Source organism: Microcebus murinus, chromosome 2, assembly GCF_040939455.1.
Source record: "Microcebus murinus isolate Inina chromosome 2, M.murinus_Inina_mat1.0, whole genome shotgun sequence".
NCBI lineage: Eukaryota > Metazoa > Chordata > Mammalia > Primates > Cheirogaleidae > Microcebus > Microcebus murinus.
This window is the reverse complement of record NC_134105.1, coordinates 122,290,649-122,310,350: the sequence shown is the minus strand read 5'-3', so window position 1 is coordinate 122,310,350 and position 19,702 is coordinate 122,290,649. Positions and strand designations below refer to the sequence as shown.

Here is a 19,702-nt window from a genome sequence, read left to right as displayed (position 1 = left end):
GTATAACCAAGAATAAATATGTTCACACCTGAGTTCCTACATCTCCTAAATGAGAAACACAAGCACTTCCTCCAAGAAATTCTCTGGGGATTATTAAAGTCAGAATGAGGCTCTATAGGAAAGCTGCTTTCCTTTCTACCATATCCCTCGACTCCTAACTAAAATCCCATGTCTAGAGTAAATTCTCCATGAGCAATGGAAGGTGGCACATAATCATCTGCACTTGACTTAGTGCTTTAGGCTGCATTTCCTCCTCCATCTGCAGATCCACCTTTTCAAGAATAGCTTTCTAAGGCTAAAGACATTTTTTGTGTCACAAGCACAAAAGAGCCATTGAGAGGGGATCTGGAGAGGCCTGGTAGCTCAGGTAAGTCAGCCTGAAATGGCATTAACCATACATGTTACCCAAGCTCATAAATTACAAAGAGAAAATTGTGAGCTATTTGGTAATAGGTAATTGTTAATATTTCTTCCTGGATTATTTATTTTTGCAGATCCTGCTTTGGGAAACAGTAGCCCGAAGAACAGAGGCTAAACAAAGACAACAAAGGTGACTAAACTAGTATACACCTACATAAATTTGGAGGTTTCTATTTGTAATTCCTGAGACATTCCAAACCAAACCAAATGTGCATTATTCATTGATAACTCATTTTTAAAACTTATTTAATTCTCTTCTTTAGATAAACATGATAGTGAAACATGGCAGGTATGCTAATTATGGATATGTGCATCTTTATGATTAATATACAAGAATTAGAGGCTGAACTCCAACCAATCTCATAAAAATAGCATAATGGTAAATGGTTTTTAATGTAAAAGGTAAAGTTTTAATTTAAAAGTTGTTGCCTTAAATATAGAACCATATAAGAACACAATGTGTAAGATCATTATTTTTCCCTGACTCAGATGTTAGGTGTTCATGCTTAGTTTTCTTTACGTAAATAGAAAAATACAGATTTATGATGGAAGAGAAAAGGAAAGAAAGAAGAAAAGAAGAGAAAATCCAGGTATGATTGCTCTTTATGAAAATATTATTTTTTGCTTAGAAATAATACTTTCTTACAATGCTAAATATACTCTTAACCATGTGATCCAGCAATCATATGCTGGTATTTGTTCAAAAAAGTTAAAAAGTTTATGTCCACACAAAAACCTGAACACAGATATTTATAGCAGCTTTATTCATAATTGCCAAAACTTGGAAGCAACTGAGAAGTCCTTCAATAGATAAATGGAGAAATGAACTGTTGTACATTCAGACAATGGAATATTATTTCATGATAAAAAGAAATGAGCTTTCAAGCCATGGGAAGACATGGTATAACCTTAAATATGTACTACTAAGGGAAAGAAACCAATCCGAAAAGACCATATACTATATGATTCCAACTATTTGACATTCTGGAAAAGGCAAAATTATGAAGACAATAAAAAGATCAGTGGCTGCAGGGGTTTAGGCCAGCAGGCGTGTGGAGGATGGTGGTGAATAAGCAGAACGCAGAGGAATTTTAGGGCAGTGAAAACACCGTGTGACACTATAATGGTGGATACACAGCACTACATATTTATGCGAGCCAATGAATGTACAACGTCAAGAACGAACCCTAATATAAACTATGAATTTAATGTGATTATGATGTGCCAATGTAGGTTCATCAGTTGTAACCAATGTACCACTCTGGAATGTTGATAATAGGGGTGGCTATGCATGTGTGTGGGGCGGGGCATATGGGAAATTTCTGTACCTTCCTTTTAATTTTTCTGTGAGCCTAAAACTGCTCTAAACTGCTCTTTTAAAATAATAATAGTAATGCTTTTTTGAATGGTATAACCATTTAAAAATGGTCATTTTTAAAATTAGTTTTATAATTCAATGCACATTATGTTAACATTTTCCCCAAAATTGCTTTGAATAAAGTGAAACACATACATACATACACATATACATACACATATATGACAACATTTTACTAGTCCAAAATTCCTAGCTCTCAATTATCCATAATTATGAAAAGAATCAGAACATAGATAATTAAAACAATACCTATAACTTTTATTTTTCAGTTTTATATATAGTCCTGCATTGCTTAACAATAGGGATATAGTCTCAGAAATGTGTCCTTAGGTGATTTCATTATTATGCAAATATTGCAGAGTGTACTTACACAAATCTAGATGGTATAGCCTACTACACACCTAGGCTATGTGGTGTAGTCTATGCTCCTTAGGCTACAAACCTGTACAGCATGTTACAGTACGAATACTGTAGGCAGTTGCAACTTAATGGTGAGTGTTTGTGTATGTAAACATAGAAAAGGTATAGTAAAAATACAGTAATATAATCTTATGGGACCACCACCATACATGCAGCACTTCATTGACCAAAATGTTATGCAGTACATGACTGTAATTTTACTTTCTAGGAAACAAATTGATATTACTGAGTAAATTTCATTTTAATGAATATTACAATAATTCCAGTTCAGTCTTGGAGAAGGTAGCTTTGAAGCAGACTAAAGAATCAGGGAAAATGAGCTTGGTCATAAAACTTGAACAGGCCACATTCATAAAATGGATGTGCTACATCTGAATAAAATAGAGTTGAGAGGACATTCTCTGGTAGCGGGCTGTTTCGATAATCTACCTACTAAGAGCGGGGAATTTCTATGAGAAGACCTTACTCCTGCAATCATACTCATGTTCCTCATGCTTTTTGCCTGCATGAAAATTCCTTGAATGTCCCTTGTGGACCAAGCTATTTAGTAGGTTGAAACTACGTGGCTGTAGCATGTGGCTCTATGAGGATATGAGACACACGCAGTTAGCTGCTCATAAATCTAAGGTCTGTGTCTGTCTGTGCACACATTCCCCGAGCCCAGCTAACGCACTGTGGTGAACAGGGTCCTGCCTTCTGCAATCCACACCCTTGTGTAATCCCTTCAACTTGAGTGTAGGTGGGACAACTGAATATGGCAGAGGTGGCAAGATGTCACTTCTGTGATTGTGTTTTTTAAATTTTGTAGGGTTTTCTTGTTCAGAGGCTGTCTGTCTTGTTGGCTTTCATAAAACAAGCTGTCGTGCGAGCTGCCCGGTGGGAGGGCTGCGTGGCGAGGGTGTGGGGCTGGCCACTTCTGTGAAGCGTCCACAAACAAACTGAAGCTCCGGTCTGACCGTCTTTCGGAACCAAATACAAACAACCACGCAAACTTGAAAGTGGACCCCAGAGTCAAGCTTTAGACGACAAGCCATCCTTGCGGAGAACCTGGGTATGGCTTGCTTAGGCTCCTGACCCTCTGAAAGCACGACACTATAAATGTGCATTGGTTTAAGCTGCTGTATTTGTGATAATATTATAACACGGCAATAAAAACGAATGCAAACATAAACCAGGCTTTCAAAACTTTAGTTTCTTTTCTTGGATTAGATGTACTTCTAATTTCAAAGTAAATGAAATATTTTTTCTAGGATTTTTTCTTCTCTGAGAAGGAATATTTTTTTTTGTCTGGGCTAGAACCCTGCAGGAGAGGGGTCAAAACTTCTCTTTTGCAAATGATCCCTGGATTCTGCCCATAAAATTGCCTAATCTGGATTAAACATTTCCTGAACTTCCCCAAAAGTCTGAAGTATCTTTACAATTAAACCCTTTATAACCTACTCCAGCTCACCTACATTACTTGAAGCCTGCTTTTATGAATCATCATTTCCTCAAAATAAATAGGCACTTTCATGTAAATAGATCTAAAATATAGGTGCTCCAATTCACCATCGCAAAGATATAGAAACAGCCCAAGAGCCCATCAATACTGAGTAGATTAATAAAATGCGGTATATATATACCATGGAATATTTCAGCCACAAAAAAAATGGTGAGCTAATATCTTTTGTGACAACCTGGATGGAACTAGAGACTATCCTTCTAAGTTAAGTATCACAAGAATGGAAAAACAAACACCACATATACTCACTATTAAATTGGAACTTATTGATCAACACTCATATACACATATGGTAATAAAATTCAATGCAATTCAAGATGGTGGGAAGGGGGAGGAAGGGATGGTAAATTCACTCCTAACGGGTACAATGCACATTATCTAGGTGATGGACACATTTAGAACTCAGACTCAAACTGTACAAAAACAATTCATATAACCAAAACATTTGTGCCCTAATAATATTCTGAAATTAAACAAAATTTAAAAATAAGAAGCAATAAAACATGGATGCTCTTTGATTATTCTAGGGCCAATTAAACTCTTGTTACCCCAATCCAAATAGATCAATAGCTTGAAAGAGGTGACAGGGTTTCTTAGAGAGTAGTAGACAGAGTATATATTTTGAAACAGTTTGTCAATTATATAATGGAAGTTTTCCTTCTTAGAAACAAATTACTTGGATTCTAGTCTTAGTTTTTCTAATATCAAATAAGGTGAATTTGTGTACTTCAAGTCTCAGTTTCCTCAACTCAAAAATGATTCCCAGCATATTGTGGCACTTAAATATTTTCTGAACCATTAAGAATCTATTTCTTTCTATACACAAACACACATGAATACACAAAACTAAGCACACACACAGACACAAACACACCATATAGAATAATTAGTTTAACAAATCAATTTGCATTAAACTTGTCGAAGCCTTTCTTTTACTTCAAGTAAAATACAGCATGTGTATATGCAGCGTGCACATGCTCACATCCGTCGTATTAGACCTAAATGGTCATAAAACTGACTCTCAATTATCCATATTCATGAATGTGAGTGTGTGTGTGTATAAAATGAGAATGAGAACAAGAAAGAGAAGAAAGAACCCAAGTTTCCACATGTATGTTCATTTTGAAAGATGAATATCCCATTCAATTTATATTAGAATACTTGGCTTTGATAAGCTACAGTTTAAGGCAAACCTCAAGACCCACTAAAATTTTATATTTATGAGTATCTATTACTTGTTTTCTATCTCAATCAGAATGTGTATTTATACTGAATAAGCTATGAAGTATTTATACTTCATGTTTGCCTTGGACTTAAAATTAAGTTCAAAACATTAAAAGAAGAAAATATGATCATTCCATTTAGAAGTTATATTGAAAAATAATCTTAGTATTAAAGCCAGAAACTTTAATGGCCATCAGTGCCCAGTGGTGGCCTCCCATCAGGTTTCATCAGTGCCCAGTGGTGGCCTCCCATCAGGTTTCATCAGTGCCCAGTGGTGGCCTCCCATCAGGTTTCATCAGTGTCCAGTGGTGGCCTCCCATCAGCTTTCATCAGTGCCCAGTGGTGGCCTCCCATCAGCTTTCATCAATGCCCAGTGGTGGCCTCCCATCAGGTTTCATCAGTGCCCAGTGGTGGCCTCCCATCAGGTTTCATCAGTGCCCAGTGGTGGCCTCCCATCAGCTTTCATCAGTGCCCAGTGGTGGCCTCCCATTAGCTTTCATCAATGCCCAGTGGTGGCCTCCCATCAGGTTTCATCAGTGCCCAGTGGTGGCCTCTCATCAGGTTTCATCAGTGTCCAGTGGTGGCCTCCCATCAGCTTTCATCAGTGCCCAGTGGTGGCCTCCCATCAGCTTTCATCAGTGTCCAGTGGTGGCCTCCCATCAGCTTTCATCAGTGCCCAGTGGTGGCCTCCCATCAGCTTTCATCAGTGTCCAGTGGTGGCCTCCCATCAGCTTTCATCAGTGCCCAGTGGTGGCCTCTCATCAGCTTTCTTCAGTGCCCAGTGGTGGCCTCCCATCAGCTTTCATCAGTGCCCAGTGGTGGCCTCCCATCAGGTTTCATCAGTGCCCAGTAGTGGCCTCCCATCAGCTTTCATCAGTGTCCAGTGGTGGCCTCCCATCAGCTTTCATCAGTGTCCAGTGGTGGCCTCCCATCAGCTTTCATCAATGCCGAGTGGTGGCCTCCCATTAGCTTTCATCAATGCCCAGTGGTGGCCTCCCATCAGCTTTCATCAGTGCCCAGTAGTGGCCTCCCATCAGCTTTCATCAGTGCCCGGTAGTGGCCTCCCATCAGCTTTCATCAGTGCCCCATGGTGGCCTCCCATTAGGTTCATCAGTGCCCAGTAGTGGCCTCCCATCAGGTTCATCAGTGCCCGGTACTGTCCTCCCATCACGGTTCAACAGCATCACAATGGGCAACTCTCCAGCAAGTCCTAATTATGCCCCAGCAGGGAGCTTTTTCATGAGATTTTATCAGTACCCCAGTACGCAGTTTTCTCATTATCAGCCCCATCCTGTAGAAACTTCTCTGCCATCCAGTGTGCTATAGCCCCACCTCCTCTGAAGAGAATTGAGTTTCAGCTTTGAGTGGAGAGCCCCCTCCACATGTGTTACTTTCTTGGATGCTCTTCCATCAGTCATAAAAGTAGTGGTTGCTCCCTTTATCCACCATTCTTCTATTTGTTGTTCTCTTTGTCCCTTAGCAGTTAATCTCTTGTTACTAGTTAATAATTATTTATGTTCAACTTTCCCTGTGGTAATGACTGTGTCCTGACTGGCCCCCAACTGACATGGAATGGTTCTGGGAATAGTACTAGGAGATAGATTCACAAAGATGGGATTTGGGGACCAATTTGGTTGTGTCTTTGGGCTTGAGTATAATACTGCACTCCTTGCCAATGGGTAATGGGATGCTAGTAATCGCAGCATCCAATGGCATCACAGTTACTCACGCTATCACCTTTGGTTGATTATGATAAAGAGCCAATCAAGACAAATGCCTTGAGAGCCCAAGTGCTATTGTACTTGACTGTCGGTGTGTGTCCTGCACACCAGTGGATGAGCAGTGAAAGAGAAGAAAGGACACTGAAAAGGGGAAGACAAGCCCCCTCCTCCTGCAATGTCCCCCTAGTACCCTCTATTGACAACATTTAGCATGGTGACAATTTGCAAAGGATGCTTTGTTTTGTTTTTCTTTTTTTTTATTTCAGAGTATTATGGGGGTACAAAAATTTAGGTTACATATATTGCCTTTGCCCCACCCTAGGCAGAGCCAAAGCATGCTCATCACCCAGAGTGTGCACTGCACCCATTAGGTGTGAAAATACCATTCCATCCTCCCCCTTCCACCTGCCTAACACCCAATGAATGTTACTTCCATATAGGCACAGAAGTGTTGATTACACAATCACAATCACAATTTGACAGTGAGTACATGTGGTGCATGTTTTTCCATTCTTGTGATACTTCACTTAGAAAAATGGTCTCCAGCTCCATCCAGGATAATACAAGAGATAGTTCTTTTTATGGCTGAGTAGTACTCCATGTTGTACATATTCCACAACTTATTAATCCACTCATATATTGATGGGCACTTGAGTTGTTTCCACATCTTTGCAATTGTGAATTGTGCTGCTGTAAATATTTGAGTCCAGATGTTTTTATTGCAAATGTCTTTTTTTCCTTCAAGTAGATGTACAGTAATGGAATTGGTAGATCAAATGATATTTTAGTTCTTTGAGGTACCTTCATATTATTTTCCATAGAGGTTGTACTAGTTTGCAATCCCACCAGCAGTGTATGAGTGTTCCTATTCTCTGCACATAATGCCAATAACTGTTGATTTTGGCCTTTTTTGATAAAAGCTGTTCTCACTGGAGTTAAGTGATATCTCATTGTGGTTTTGATTTGCATGTCCCTGATGATTAAAGATGTTGAGCATTTTTCATATGTTTCTTGGCCATTAGTTTATCTTCTTTTGAAAAGTTTCTGTTCATGTACTTTGCCCACCTTTTAATAGGGTTATTTGTTTTGTTCTTGCTGATTTTCCTGAGTTCCAGATATATTCCAGTTATTAGCCCTTTGTCAGATGTTTAGCATGCAAATTTTTTCTCCCATTCTGTAGGCTGTCTATTTGCTCTGCTGATAGTTTCCTTGGCTGTGCAGAAGTTTTTGATTTGATCAGGTCCCATTTGTTTATTTTTCTTGTTGCTGTGATTGCTTTTGGGGTCCTCTTCATAAATTATTTGCCTGGCCTGATGTGTATAATGTTTTTCTAACATTTTATTCCAAAATTCTTATGCTTTCATGCCATAGGTTTAAGTCTGTTATCCATCGTGAGTTGATTTTTGTGAGAGGTGTGAATCCTGTTTCAGTCTTCTACATGTGGCTATCCAATTTTCCCAGTGTCATTTATTGAATAGGTATTCTTTTCCCCAGTGTATGTTTTTGTCTGCTTTGTAAAATATCAGATATCTATATGAAGATAGTTTTATGTCTGGGTTCTCAGTCCTGTTTCATTGGTCTATGTTTCTGTACTTATGCCAGTCACAGGATGTTTTGGTTACTATAGCCTTGTTGTATAGCTTGACATCTGGTAAATTGATACCTCCCAATTTGTTCTTTTTGCTTAAGGTTGCTTTTTCTATATGGGGTCTTCTCTGCTTCCATATGAAGTACAGAATTATTTTTCTTAGATGTGTGAAAAGTGATGTTGGTATTTTAATAGGGATTGCATTGAATCTGTAGATCACTTTGGGTAGCATAGCCATTTTAACAATGTTGATTCTGCCAACCCATGAGCATGGTATGGTTTTCCACCTGTTTACATCCTCTGCTATTTCCTTCCTCAGTGTTTCATAGTTCTCCCTGTAGAGGTCTTTTACCTCCTTAGTTAAATATATTCCCATGTATGTTATTTTCTTTGTTGCTATTGTGAAAGGTATTGAGTCTTTGATTTGGTTCTCAGTTTGACTGTTGTTGGCATATATGATTGCTACTGATTTGTGTATGTTTATTTTGTAACCTGAGACTTTGCTCAATTTGTTTATCAATTCCAGTAGTCTCGTGGCAGAATCTTTGGGGTTTTCTAGATATAATATCATATTGTCAGCAAAGAGAGATAGTTTGAACTCTACTACCCCCACTTGGATGCCCTTGATTTCCTTCTCTTTTCTGATTGCTCCAGCTAGGACTTCCAGCACTATGTTGAATAGAAGTGGTGATAGAGGACAACTTTGTCTGGTTCTAGTTCTAAGTGGGAATGCTTTCAATTTTTCTCCATTCAGTATGATGTTGGCTGGGGGTTTATCATATATGGCTTTTATCATTTTGAGGTAAATCCCATCTATGCCTATTTTGTTAAGAGTGCTTATCATAAAAGCGTGTTGAATTTTGTCCAAATTTTGTCTTTACATTTATAGATTTGCATATGTTGAACCATCCCTGCATCTCTGGGATGAAGCCCACTTGGTCATGATGGATTATTTTTTGATAAGCATCTGAATTTGGTTTGCTGAGATTTTATTAAGTACTTTTGCATCTATTGTCCTAAGAGATATTGGTCTATAGTTTTCTTTTTTTGTTGTGTCCTTTCCTGGTTTTGGTATCAGGATGATGTTGGCTTCATAAAACATGTTGGATAGGATTCCTTTCTTTTTGATGTTGTGGAATAATTTCTACAGGATAGGAACCTGTTCTTCTTTGTAGGTTTGCCCCCAAAGCCACTGAATATATATTTTTCTCATCAGCTCACAGGACATTCTCTAAGATTGACTATATCCTAGGCCACAAAACATGTCTCAACAAATTTTAAAAAGTATAAATCATACCATGTATCTTCTCAGACCACACTGCAATAAAATTAGAAATCAACTCCAACAGAAACACTCATCTCTACACAAAGTCATGGAAAATTAAACAACCTACTGCTAAACAATTATTGGGTCAAAGAGGAAATTAAGATGGAAATAAAAAGATTCTTTGAACTAAATGATAAAGGGGACATATGTTGTCAAAATCTGTGGGACACAACTAAAGCAGTCCTAAGATGAAAATTTATAGCCATAAATGCCTACATTAAAGAGACAGAAAGATCACAAATCAACAATCTAATGAATCATATCAAAGAATTAAAAAAGGATGAGCAAACCAATCCCAAACCCAGCAGAAGAAAAGAAATAACCAAGATCCAAGCAGAACTAAATGAAATTGATAACAAAAAAATATATGGAAGATTAATATGATAAAGAGTTGGTTCTTTGAAAAGATAACTAAATTGACATGCCTTTTGCTAGATTAACCAGAAGTAGAAAAAGAAGGACTCTAATAAGCTCAATCAGGAATGAAAAAGGAGAAATATAGCTGATACCACCAAAATACAAAATGTCATCTATGAATACTATAAAGATCTCTACACACATAAACTTGAAAATGTGGAGGAAATGAACAAATTCTTAGAAACACACAACCTCCCTAGGCTCAATCAGGAAGAAATAGAATTTCTGAACTGACCAATACCAAGTACTGAAATTGAAGCAACAATAAAAAAAACCTTTCCAAAAAAAAGTCCCAGACCAGATGTTTTCATTCCTGAATTTTACCAGACCTACAAAGAAGAAATGGATAAATGTCAATAAAATCCAACTTTAGTATCCCAATGCAGGTGATGAGGGTGTATTTGGAGCCAAAAGGCAATCAATTGATTAATAACTGGCACACCTTCTAAAAGAAAGATGACAAAAAGTAAAGATGGGAGATGGTATGGAATTTGCCATGAGTGATGCTCCAATACGGTATTAGAAGGTGCTTGAGGCCCGGCGTGGTGGCTCACGCCTGTAATCCTAGCTCTCTGGGAGGCTGAGGCAGGCAGATTGCTCAATATAAGGAGTTCGAAACCAGTCTGAGCAAGAGCCAGACCCCGTATCTACTATAAATAGAAAGAAATTAATTGGCCAACTAATATATATAGAAAAAATTAGCCGGGCATGGTGGCGCATGCCTGTAGTCCCAGCTATTCGGGAGGCTGAGGCAGTAGGATTGCTTGAGCCCAGGAGTTTGAGGTTGCTGTGAGCTAGGCTGACACCATGGCACTCACTCTAGCCTGGGCAACAAAGTGAGACTCTGTCTCAAAAAAAAAAAAAAAAAAAAAAAGAAGGTGCTTGATACAAATTCCACATGTTTTATTTTCAGTTAATCCACAAGAATACACTGTGAGGTAATTTCTCCTTGCTTCCCACTTAAATATCAACAATATAGAAAAATAAGAAAATTCTTATCAATATCAAAAACCAAGACTGGCAACCAGAACCTGTGAAGATTTCCTCCTGATTGCAAAATATAAGGGAGACAAATTGAGAAACTTCATTGGAATGCAAAGCATGCACTTTTTGTTTTCTAAGAAAGAGTGAGTAAGGAACAGAAACACACTAAAAGAAAGAAACCTGTTATTCTTTCTTCATTCCCTGGATCCTGTAAAGACCAGAAAACTGGGACTTGCTTTTCATGGGTCAGAGATCTTTTCTCCATCCATTATTGCCATCAGTGCCATCCTTCCCTTTTTTACTCACTTCAAGACTTCAGGTCAGGAAGTACAGGATTTTGGTGAGGTGGGGGGAGTGTGGAGGCATTGACAAAAGCCATTATATCTTGGGAGATAATTGTCCCAAAGGTTAAAAATGCCCCCAAATTCTAAAGAATCCTAGAGGCTTAAGGATCATGAAACAAATTTTAAGAATAAAATCTCAGAGTAGTTTGACATGGTAAAATCTTACTGTCTTTGTAAACAGTGCAGTGAAACTATGTGCCCTGGACCCATTGGCAGTAAAGATAGAGAAAGGTTAAAGATAAAAGAAAGACAAATATTTATTAAATAAATACAAACAAAAGAAAAGCAGGGATGGAAATTTTAATTCCAGACAAAGTAGAATATGAACACAAAAGCATTTAAAGGGGCAAAAGAGTTGCCATAGGTACGACCCTAATAAAGACAAAAGCATCACAAAAAGTTACACACCTAGTTATGTGGCGTTAAATTGTAAAAAAAGTTACAAAAAGCAAAAATTCTTTGAAATACAAAGAAAAACTGAAAGAAGCACAATTGTATGCAAGGTTTGCACCACATGCTCCACCTTTCATAGGGCTAGGAGATAGAGAAGTCTAGGTACAAGGAGGGAAAATATAAATGCAATAAGGAGATGAGTAATTAGGGTTTTAACAATTGTCTTCAGACCATGTCCTGGAAAAGGACATGATGTTCTTCATCTCCAGAAGATTCAGCTTTGGGAGCACCTATGGATACCATCAGGCAAAATTAGAGAAGTTACAATCAATTTTTCCATTGTATTCATGTAACTGGGAAAACAAAATTCCACTGTAGGAGAAAGGCACGCCCATCAGCAATTCTTGCCTATTGATAAATTCTTCTAGCATTTATCTTGTGAATTTTCAAAGTAGAACATTAAGAGTCTTGGTTATCTGCAAACTAATTTATTCACTTAGGCAAATTAATATATTAGTGTCTGGATTATGTTTCAGACACACTCCAAATCTCACTATATTAACAAAAAATGGTGGTTTCCATTTCTCAAAGCCATCAATACAATCCTGGAGTGATTGGAGGTCTGCCTGATCCCAGTGCCATGGCAGGTTGTGCAGAACCTCTCCCTAAAGTGGTTAGAGCTGGAAATAGCTGGAGGATAAGAATGGACTGAGCTCTTACCAAGCACTGGTGGCCAACATCAAGAAAACTAAAATTGAGTTTTAAGACTAAGGGGTTCAAGATCTGTAGAATAAGCCCAATGGGTCATAAACTGGGCAGCCATCATAATGGGATGAGAAAAAAGACTAAGAGACAGATACAAGCCAGAGGGCCAGGAATGAAGAAAGAATGACCTTTTCCCCTCTCTTCTTGTGGTATGGTTCTATTCACTACTTGCTTTCTTTCAGAAAACACAAAGTGCAGCTTTCATTTACCATTATGTTTCTCAGTTTAAGCCCCACAGATTTGCAATCAGGAGGAAATACTCACATATTCTAGCTGTTAGTCTTGGTTTTGGATGTGGATAAGAGTTTTCATAGTTCTCTATATTGTTGGCATTTACGTGTGACACAGGGAGAGACCACTTTGTGCAAGACAAAGATCATGAATATCACTGGAGAGCCAGATGTAGCTGAGATGCTGTGGGCTAATAAGGCTGGTTTAAAAATGCAGTGCTGTAGGAGGGACAGGTCATTGCTCATTAATGGCTAAATACAAAATGGATAACACATGTCCTACTGCCAGGCATCTGTCAGTTCTCCCCTGACCGTGGAAGTATTAATGGAATTCAGGCTATAAGGGGTAAGAAGGAGGTAGCAAGGAATCCCTTTCACTGTGTCTAGAATTTGAGTGTTTCATAATATGGTATATCTACATATATTATACAACTGTGACTGATAAAACGCTACAAAATGACTTCTATTCTTTAGAAGAACAGAAGGATTTAGATTTTAAGTATATTCCAAATTAAAATAAATGGCATCTATTAGGCTCTCTGTGTATCAAAATTTACTCTATTGCACTGATTTGCTGGCTGACGAGGAAAAGCCGATTTGCATGGCTGCTGTCAGTCACATGCGGTCTGGGCATGCTTATGCATTCCAGATACACTCTTGTGTAAACTGGAGAATCATATCCTATTTCCACTGGTTTGCATGCATGCATACAAAACTTGTTCTTCCCACAGTGCCACGTGAAAATAAGAACTAGCAGCAATGATTACCATTAATCAATTTCTTTGTTGAATTTCGCAGCTATGACTGTGAGGGGCACACTCGCCCCTTATGTCTGGAGAGGCCATGACTTCTACTTTGCTGGTTTGCTCGCTCTGTTCTGTTCCATGGAGCATTCAGACATAAAGTTGACAGCTGTCATTCAACCCAGTTTCTCAGACCTGCGCTGTGCTAGGCCCCTGCTAGCTGCTGAGAGATACTGAGCCGAATCCCCCTATAGGGAGCTTGGGGTTTAATGGGAAAGAGCAACAAGTAAATGAATAGTTACCACCCAAGGTGATAGCTACTTTTTCAGAGTTTGGGTTCTGTACTATGTCCTGTGGAAACAGGGAGCAAGTTGCCAAAACTCCAGAGAAGGTGCGTCCTGATGGGGGAGTACGCGTTGAAGTGAAGGAGGACTGGAAGGCATTCAAGCAAGTAGGAACGCTATGTGCAAAGCTCATTGGGAACACATGTTTCAGGGACCTGAAAGAAATTCTGTATGGTTGAAGGCCAGAGATAGAGCCAGCAGATAAAATAATTTGAAAATATATGGGAGAGAGGCCATAATTCTAATAAATGTTATTATTTATTTTTATTTCAGCATATTATGGGAGTACAAATTTTAAGGTTGTGTATAATGCCCTTCCCCCCTCTCCCCACAAGTCTGAGCTTCAAGTGTGACCATCCCCCAGACGTTGCACATCTCACTCATTATGTAAGTATATACCCACCCCCTCCCCCCACCTGCCCAATACCCAGTAAATGTAATTCCTATGTGTCTACTTAGGTGCTGATCCGTTAAAACCAATTTGCTGGTGAGTATATGTGATGCTTGTTTTTCCATTCTTGGGATACTTCACTTAGTAGTATGGGTTCCAGCTCTATCCAGGAAAATACAAGATGTGCTATTTTAATAGTCTACATTCTTATGCTAACATTTGAAGGTGTCTGCCCACTAAGAAGACTTTAGAGTTGTAGTTGAACTAGCTAATGTTAAAATGTCCACCATCCAGGCTCTATCCCTACTGTTTCTCCCTTCCTAACACTTAGAATAATACCTGGCACATAGTTAGTGCTCAATTAACATAAACTATTATTGCTACTACTATTATTGCATGTGGTAGGTAGCTGCTAAGATGGCCCCAGTGATTCATGCCCTTATGCAAACCCCTCTCCTTGAGTACTGGCTGGACTTATTGACTCACTTCTAACGACTAGAGTATGCCAGAAGTAATGGGCTGTCACTTCTAATATTATGTTATAAAAAGATTATGGCTCCCTCTTGGGCAGTGTCTCATGTATTCACCCTCCCTGGCTCTCTTTCTCTCTCGGATCCTCAGCTGCCACGCCATAAGGACACTCAGATCGCTTGTGGAGAGGCCGGCGTGGCAAGGGACTGTCCACATCTGTGTGAGCATGCTCACTGCCAACACCTATGAGTGGGCTTGGAAGTGTTTCTCCAGAGGCCTGACAGCAGCCACAAGAGTGAGCTTGGACGTGAATTCTCCAGCTCAGCTGGAGCTTTGAGATGACTGCAACGTTAGCCAGTATCTTGACAAAACCTCATAAGAGACCCCAAGCCAGAAGTGCCCAGCTGAGCTGCATCTAGATTTCTCACCCACAGAAACTATGAGATAATGTTTTTTGTGTTAAGCCACTACATTTTGGAATAATTTGCTACACAACAGTAGATAAGTGAGTTACTATACTAGTGCCATCTCCTATCTCCCTATCCCTGTCAGCGCTGGGTTCCTGGTATATCGTGGATGGGCCTGTTGATACTGGAATTCCTGCTTGGCAATGGGGCACTGCTTGGAACCCCAGCTTTTGTGACAGGATCCTGATCACCTAGTTAACAAGTAGGTGATCTTACCCCTCTCCCTGAGGGAATGAACCCTGTCACCTTTAGTCCTACTCAATTGATTAGACCATCCATAGAATGATTCTAGCCCAATTATAGTGCAGCTTGCTGTGTTTGGAGTACCTCCTTCCCCAAGCTTGGGCAATCCACACTGTGAAGTCCAGTTCTTCTACCAGCTATTGCTGAGACTCCAGCCAATCTCATAGCCACATCTGACTAGATGGTGACAATCACAGATATTCACAGAAAGACACATGTAGCTAATGCATTTCCTATTTCCATATGTAATCCTAAATGATAATATGACATGTCTTATAAATAATTATTAAACTTGCTGTATATACTGTCCAGGTGGGAGCATGTGGAAAAATATACATTATTTAGGGAACATTCAATGTTTGGCAGAGAGTTTTTGGCAGTTTACTTAACAATGTTGACAAAGTCAGTGGTGGTATATGTAAAAAAGATGTTAAAATGATGTTCAACATTTACATAAAAATTATGATCAGCTAAGAAAAGAAGATAAGTGTGTCTTCTAAAAATTATTCTTTGCTTGCTTCCTATGTCTTTTTAGTAGTTCCTAAATCCATTTTTCAGTTATTGATTGAGCAAGCACTGTGTACACAACACTGTATGACTGAACCACAGCAGTCTGTCATGGCCACAAGAAAAAGAGAGGGAAAGGAAGACAGGGGTCTTTGTACCTGTGTTCCTGATGATTTTCCCCCGTGTGCTCTGGGATGAAGCTGTCAGGACCTGAAGGGCTGATGTGGGAGGGTGTCCTTAGAGCCACCGCCGAGATGCCCACCAGTGGGGAAGAGAATTTCAGCAGCACTGAGGTGGTAGGATGGAAGAGGATATTCGGGTGATGGGTCACATTGATAATCAGTGGGTTTTGCTGGCATGACAGTTCATAGGTTCCTGAAGAGACACAGGGAGATGACTATTTTAAGCCATTCATCTAGTACCATATTTCCATATCCAATATCCATCTTATCCTCTCAATAGGTGTGTGATGCAGGCAAGGACCCCAACAATATCAGAGACAGACATCAAGCTGACTCCTGCATCTATTGGGTTGTCCTCCTGTGGCCCCAAAGGGACAACTGTCAGACTCACCAAGAGAGTGGTTCTTTCCACTGACATCGGTCATGTGGAGGGTCACTGTTGGCTTCTGATGCTTCCCAGGGACCAAGCCATCGGTCGTCAAGAAAATAAGAATTGCTGAGGCCACTCCTGGTCTATTGAAACACACCTAAGCATAAGCACATTTGTGTATAAGTCATTATTTTCATTGGGCTATCAGGGCATGCACCATACCATTTTTATTATTGTCAGAAAGCTCACCATTTATAAAGTAAGAGCTTCCTTCTTTACAAATGGGAAAAGCATGGAGTATGCACAGAAGGGCATTCAAAGTTGTACCAAAAGTCAAGCTGAGATAGTGAGAAGATAATTTTCAGCTACTGAGCATCCCATCTTTTCCTTAGACTGCTTACCTCAGCTGTTTCCTTTTTTTTTTTTTTCCAACTTGGACTTGCCTTTCTTTAAATTTCTCAAAAATAGACCATTGCTGGAGACAATAAACCACCACACAGCCAGTCAATCCCCGCTTATTGCCAAGTAACAGCAGTGGGTAGGGTGATCATCAAACACGTGAACTGTTGCTCTGAGTCCTGGGCTGCCAGAGCTAGTCATCTTTCCAATTTTCCTATCTCCCCACAAATTTTTATCAGAACCTCTTACTTAGTATGTGACCCCTATGTGACCCCTAACATGGAAGAGAGGCGACTACAGAGTCTGTTGCTTCTGAGATTAGAACCAGTTTATTCTTAAGAAGTCTTCCTGGCGTGTCAGCCTGGATACCCTGTCCCTGGCTGGAAAATGAGCCAGCACTGAGGCACAGAAAAATTAAGTTATTCATCAGGAATATTCCTGGATAATAAGGCTGATAAATATGAAAACAGACTTTCCAAGTAAACTCTGGAAGTTTGTCCCTGGAAATTCTTTGATAGAAAAGAAAACATCTTAGAAGCTGAAGGATAAAGTGCAGTCTCTCTGTTACCTACTGCTGAGAGTCCAGCGCTTATTTTCCACGATGGACTTATTTGATGCAGTAATTCTACTTTTGTTTTATTTCCTATAGATGAACATTATTCTTTATTTCTGTTGAGAATAAACCCCACTTTCCTTGGTGTTACCTGGGTGTTATATTATCGGAATCTGGTGCTGGGCCTTACAAAGTTCTGTGTGCCTTTCTCTAGCTTTCTGTCAGGAGGCAGGGGTGATAGACCCCAGGGAAGCTGTTCTCCGTGTGAAAGCAGAGCACGGCATCTCATAGCAGGGGCCTACTCTAAAAGTGGGCACAGGAGAGTAAAACATGTTTTTAATTTTAACAAGAATTCCTTCTTGTCCACAGGCTGATTTTTCCTGAGTCTTGGCAGTGTGTTTACAGAGTGTCCATTTGCCCTGTTGGCTTAATTGGGGCGATTTTATGATTCGCAGTGGTCAAAACAGCACAACTCTCCCTTCTTTCTCTCTTCCTTTGAGGGAAAGACCAGCCACACACTCTCTTTCTATAGTGTCTTTTTTCTCCCCTTTTGATTTCCCATTTTTGAAGTAATAACGATTCCTTCATAACTTAAGAAATACCCAGACCCATAGGTCACGGCTTGCAATATGAAATCCTTCATCCTTGGCTGGATGAGGGCTAGACATGGAACACATCCTAAGGTAACCAAGAGCCCAACTCAAAGCCCTCAACTCCAACAGCAAGTTACATCAAAGCCCCCTGGGAACTCCTCTTCCTTTCCATTAACCACCAAAGAGACCTGAGTCCTGGAAGAAAGTTCTGGGTCATTCTCTGAGACAGGAGCAGACAGAGTCCAAACAAATACCTGGTGGCTTCACCCCACTAGGTCTCAGACCTGAAGAGTATGGTGGCTTCAACAAGAAATAGGAGGGCTCAGTTTTGCCATCTTCTGTTGGGTCCCAAAATAGATGCCACCCACCTGAGACTACTTAATAGAAGTAGGTCTAATGGTGTGTGTTTCTCTGTCCCAAGGGCCCCAAAACCTCTAACCCATTTTGCATCTCCTCACAACGTGCCTTCTTGCTCTAAGGGTCTTTGAATACAAAATCACTTTCAATCTTAAAGATTTTCCTGGTGGCAGTGTCTCTGTGCCGTGATTTGGGAAGAGGCTCTGCCAGGATTTCAGGCCGTGGCTTAAGGAAGAAAACTCCAGGTGAGATGTTCAAAGGAGACACAGGAATGTTGGGCTACACAAAGCAAACAGACAAAAGTGTTTGATCAAGTTGTGGGATGCTGAGTCTTGGGCATTTCCTCTCATAGCGACAGGGAAAGGCAGCCAAGTTTCCTAAATATGTCCATAGCAGCAACTAAAAGCACATAGGCACATAGTTATCCAACTATCAGAGCCTCAAAAGTAGAAATCAGTGTGAATCTGCATAGATGTGCCTGCCTATTCAATCCAAACAGGGGCAAAAGTCGTCAAGCAGATTCACAGTTCTGGACAGAGAGAATTGTCCAGGCAGAAGCCCTGGGTCTGCTCTAGGGTCGATCTTTGCTGGCTAGTAAATCTTTGCTGGCAACTCATCTCTCCTCTCCCTGCCTAGGGTTCCTCTGTTCTGCAACTGAGAAATAGAGATATTATCTATCTCATGGAATTACTATGAAGATTAAATTAAATTACATGAAACACATAAAAAAGTGTCTATTGTTTAATAAGGACTCAATGTTCAATAACTCTTTACAAAAAATATTTTATTCTGTTCATACTGCAAGAAAAAAAGGTGAAAAATAAAATTATAAATTAATCATACATGTCCATGTTTTAATATACAGAGAATTATACTTTTCTGAAAAGTAGAGACTAAATTTCATGTATGCTAGTTGCAATTGACACTTGTAGAAATGTGAATTGGTACTCCTGGTTCTGCTTCCATAGAAACTGTCGATATTTGAGGCTTTTGGTATAAAATGTATCTCTATTTTATCAATTGAATGCATGAAAAATACATTTTATATACATATGATTCTTTCAGCAGACTTTTCAGAAAATTCAGTTCAACATGTATTTCTTAAAAAAACTACTTTTGCTGTACAGAGACATAGAAACTTTTAGAATTGACAGTGTAATTAGAAAACTAAAAATGTACTCTTTATTTAAATATATTTTAAAAAGTTGCTCTTTCCACAGCCAAGTCATTCGTGTGTGTGTGTGTGTGTGTGTGTGTGTGTGTGTGTGTGTGTATAACGTCCAGACTAATTTTACTTTATATGAAACAGTGAATTTTGCTTCTAGACATGAAAGACAAGTTGTGGCTGGAGCAGAACATTTGGTATCAGG

The 19,702-nt window shown here is 39.5% G+C and overlaps 1 protein-coding gene across 2 annotated transcripts in view; it reads right to left on the bottom strand.

Moving 5' to 3' along the window:
• The window catches only part of PAPPA2 (pappalysin 2), a 311,166-nt gene that overhangs the window by 97,322 nt on the left and 194,142 nt on the right, over positions 1-19,702 (bottom strand). For both annotated transcript variants that reach the window (XM_012765039.2, XM_012765040.2), the window contains exons 12-13: positions 16,452-16,587; positions 16,037-16,253 (exon numbers count right to left, since the gene is read on the bottom strand). In XM_012765039.2, the coding sequence (XP_012620493.2) occupies positions 16,037-16,253; positions 16,452-16,587 (353 nt within the window). The remainder of the gene's footprint in view (positions 1-16,036; positions 16,254-16,451; positions 16,588-19,702) is intronic.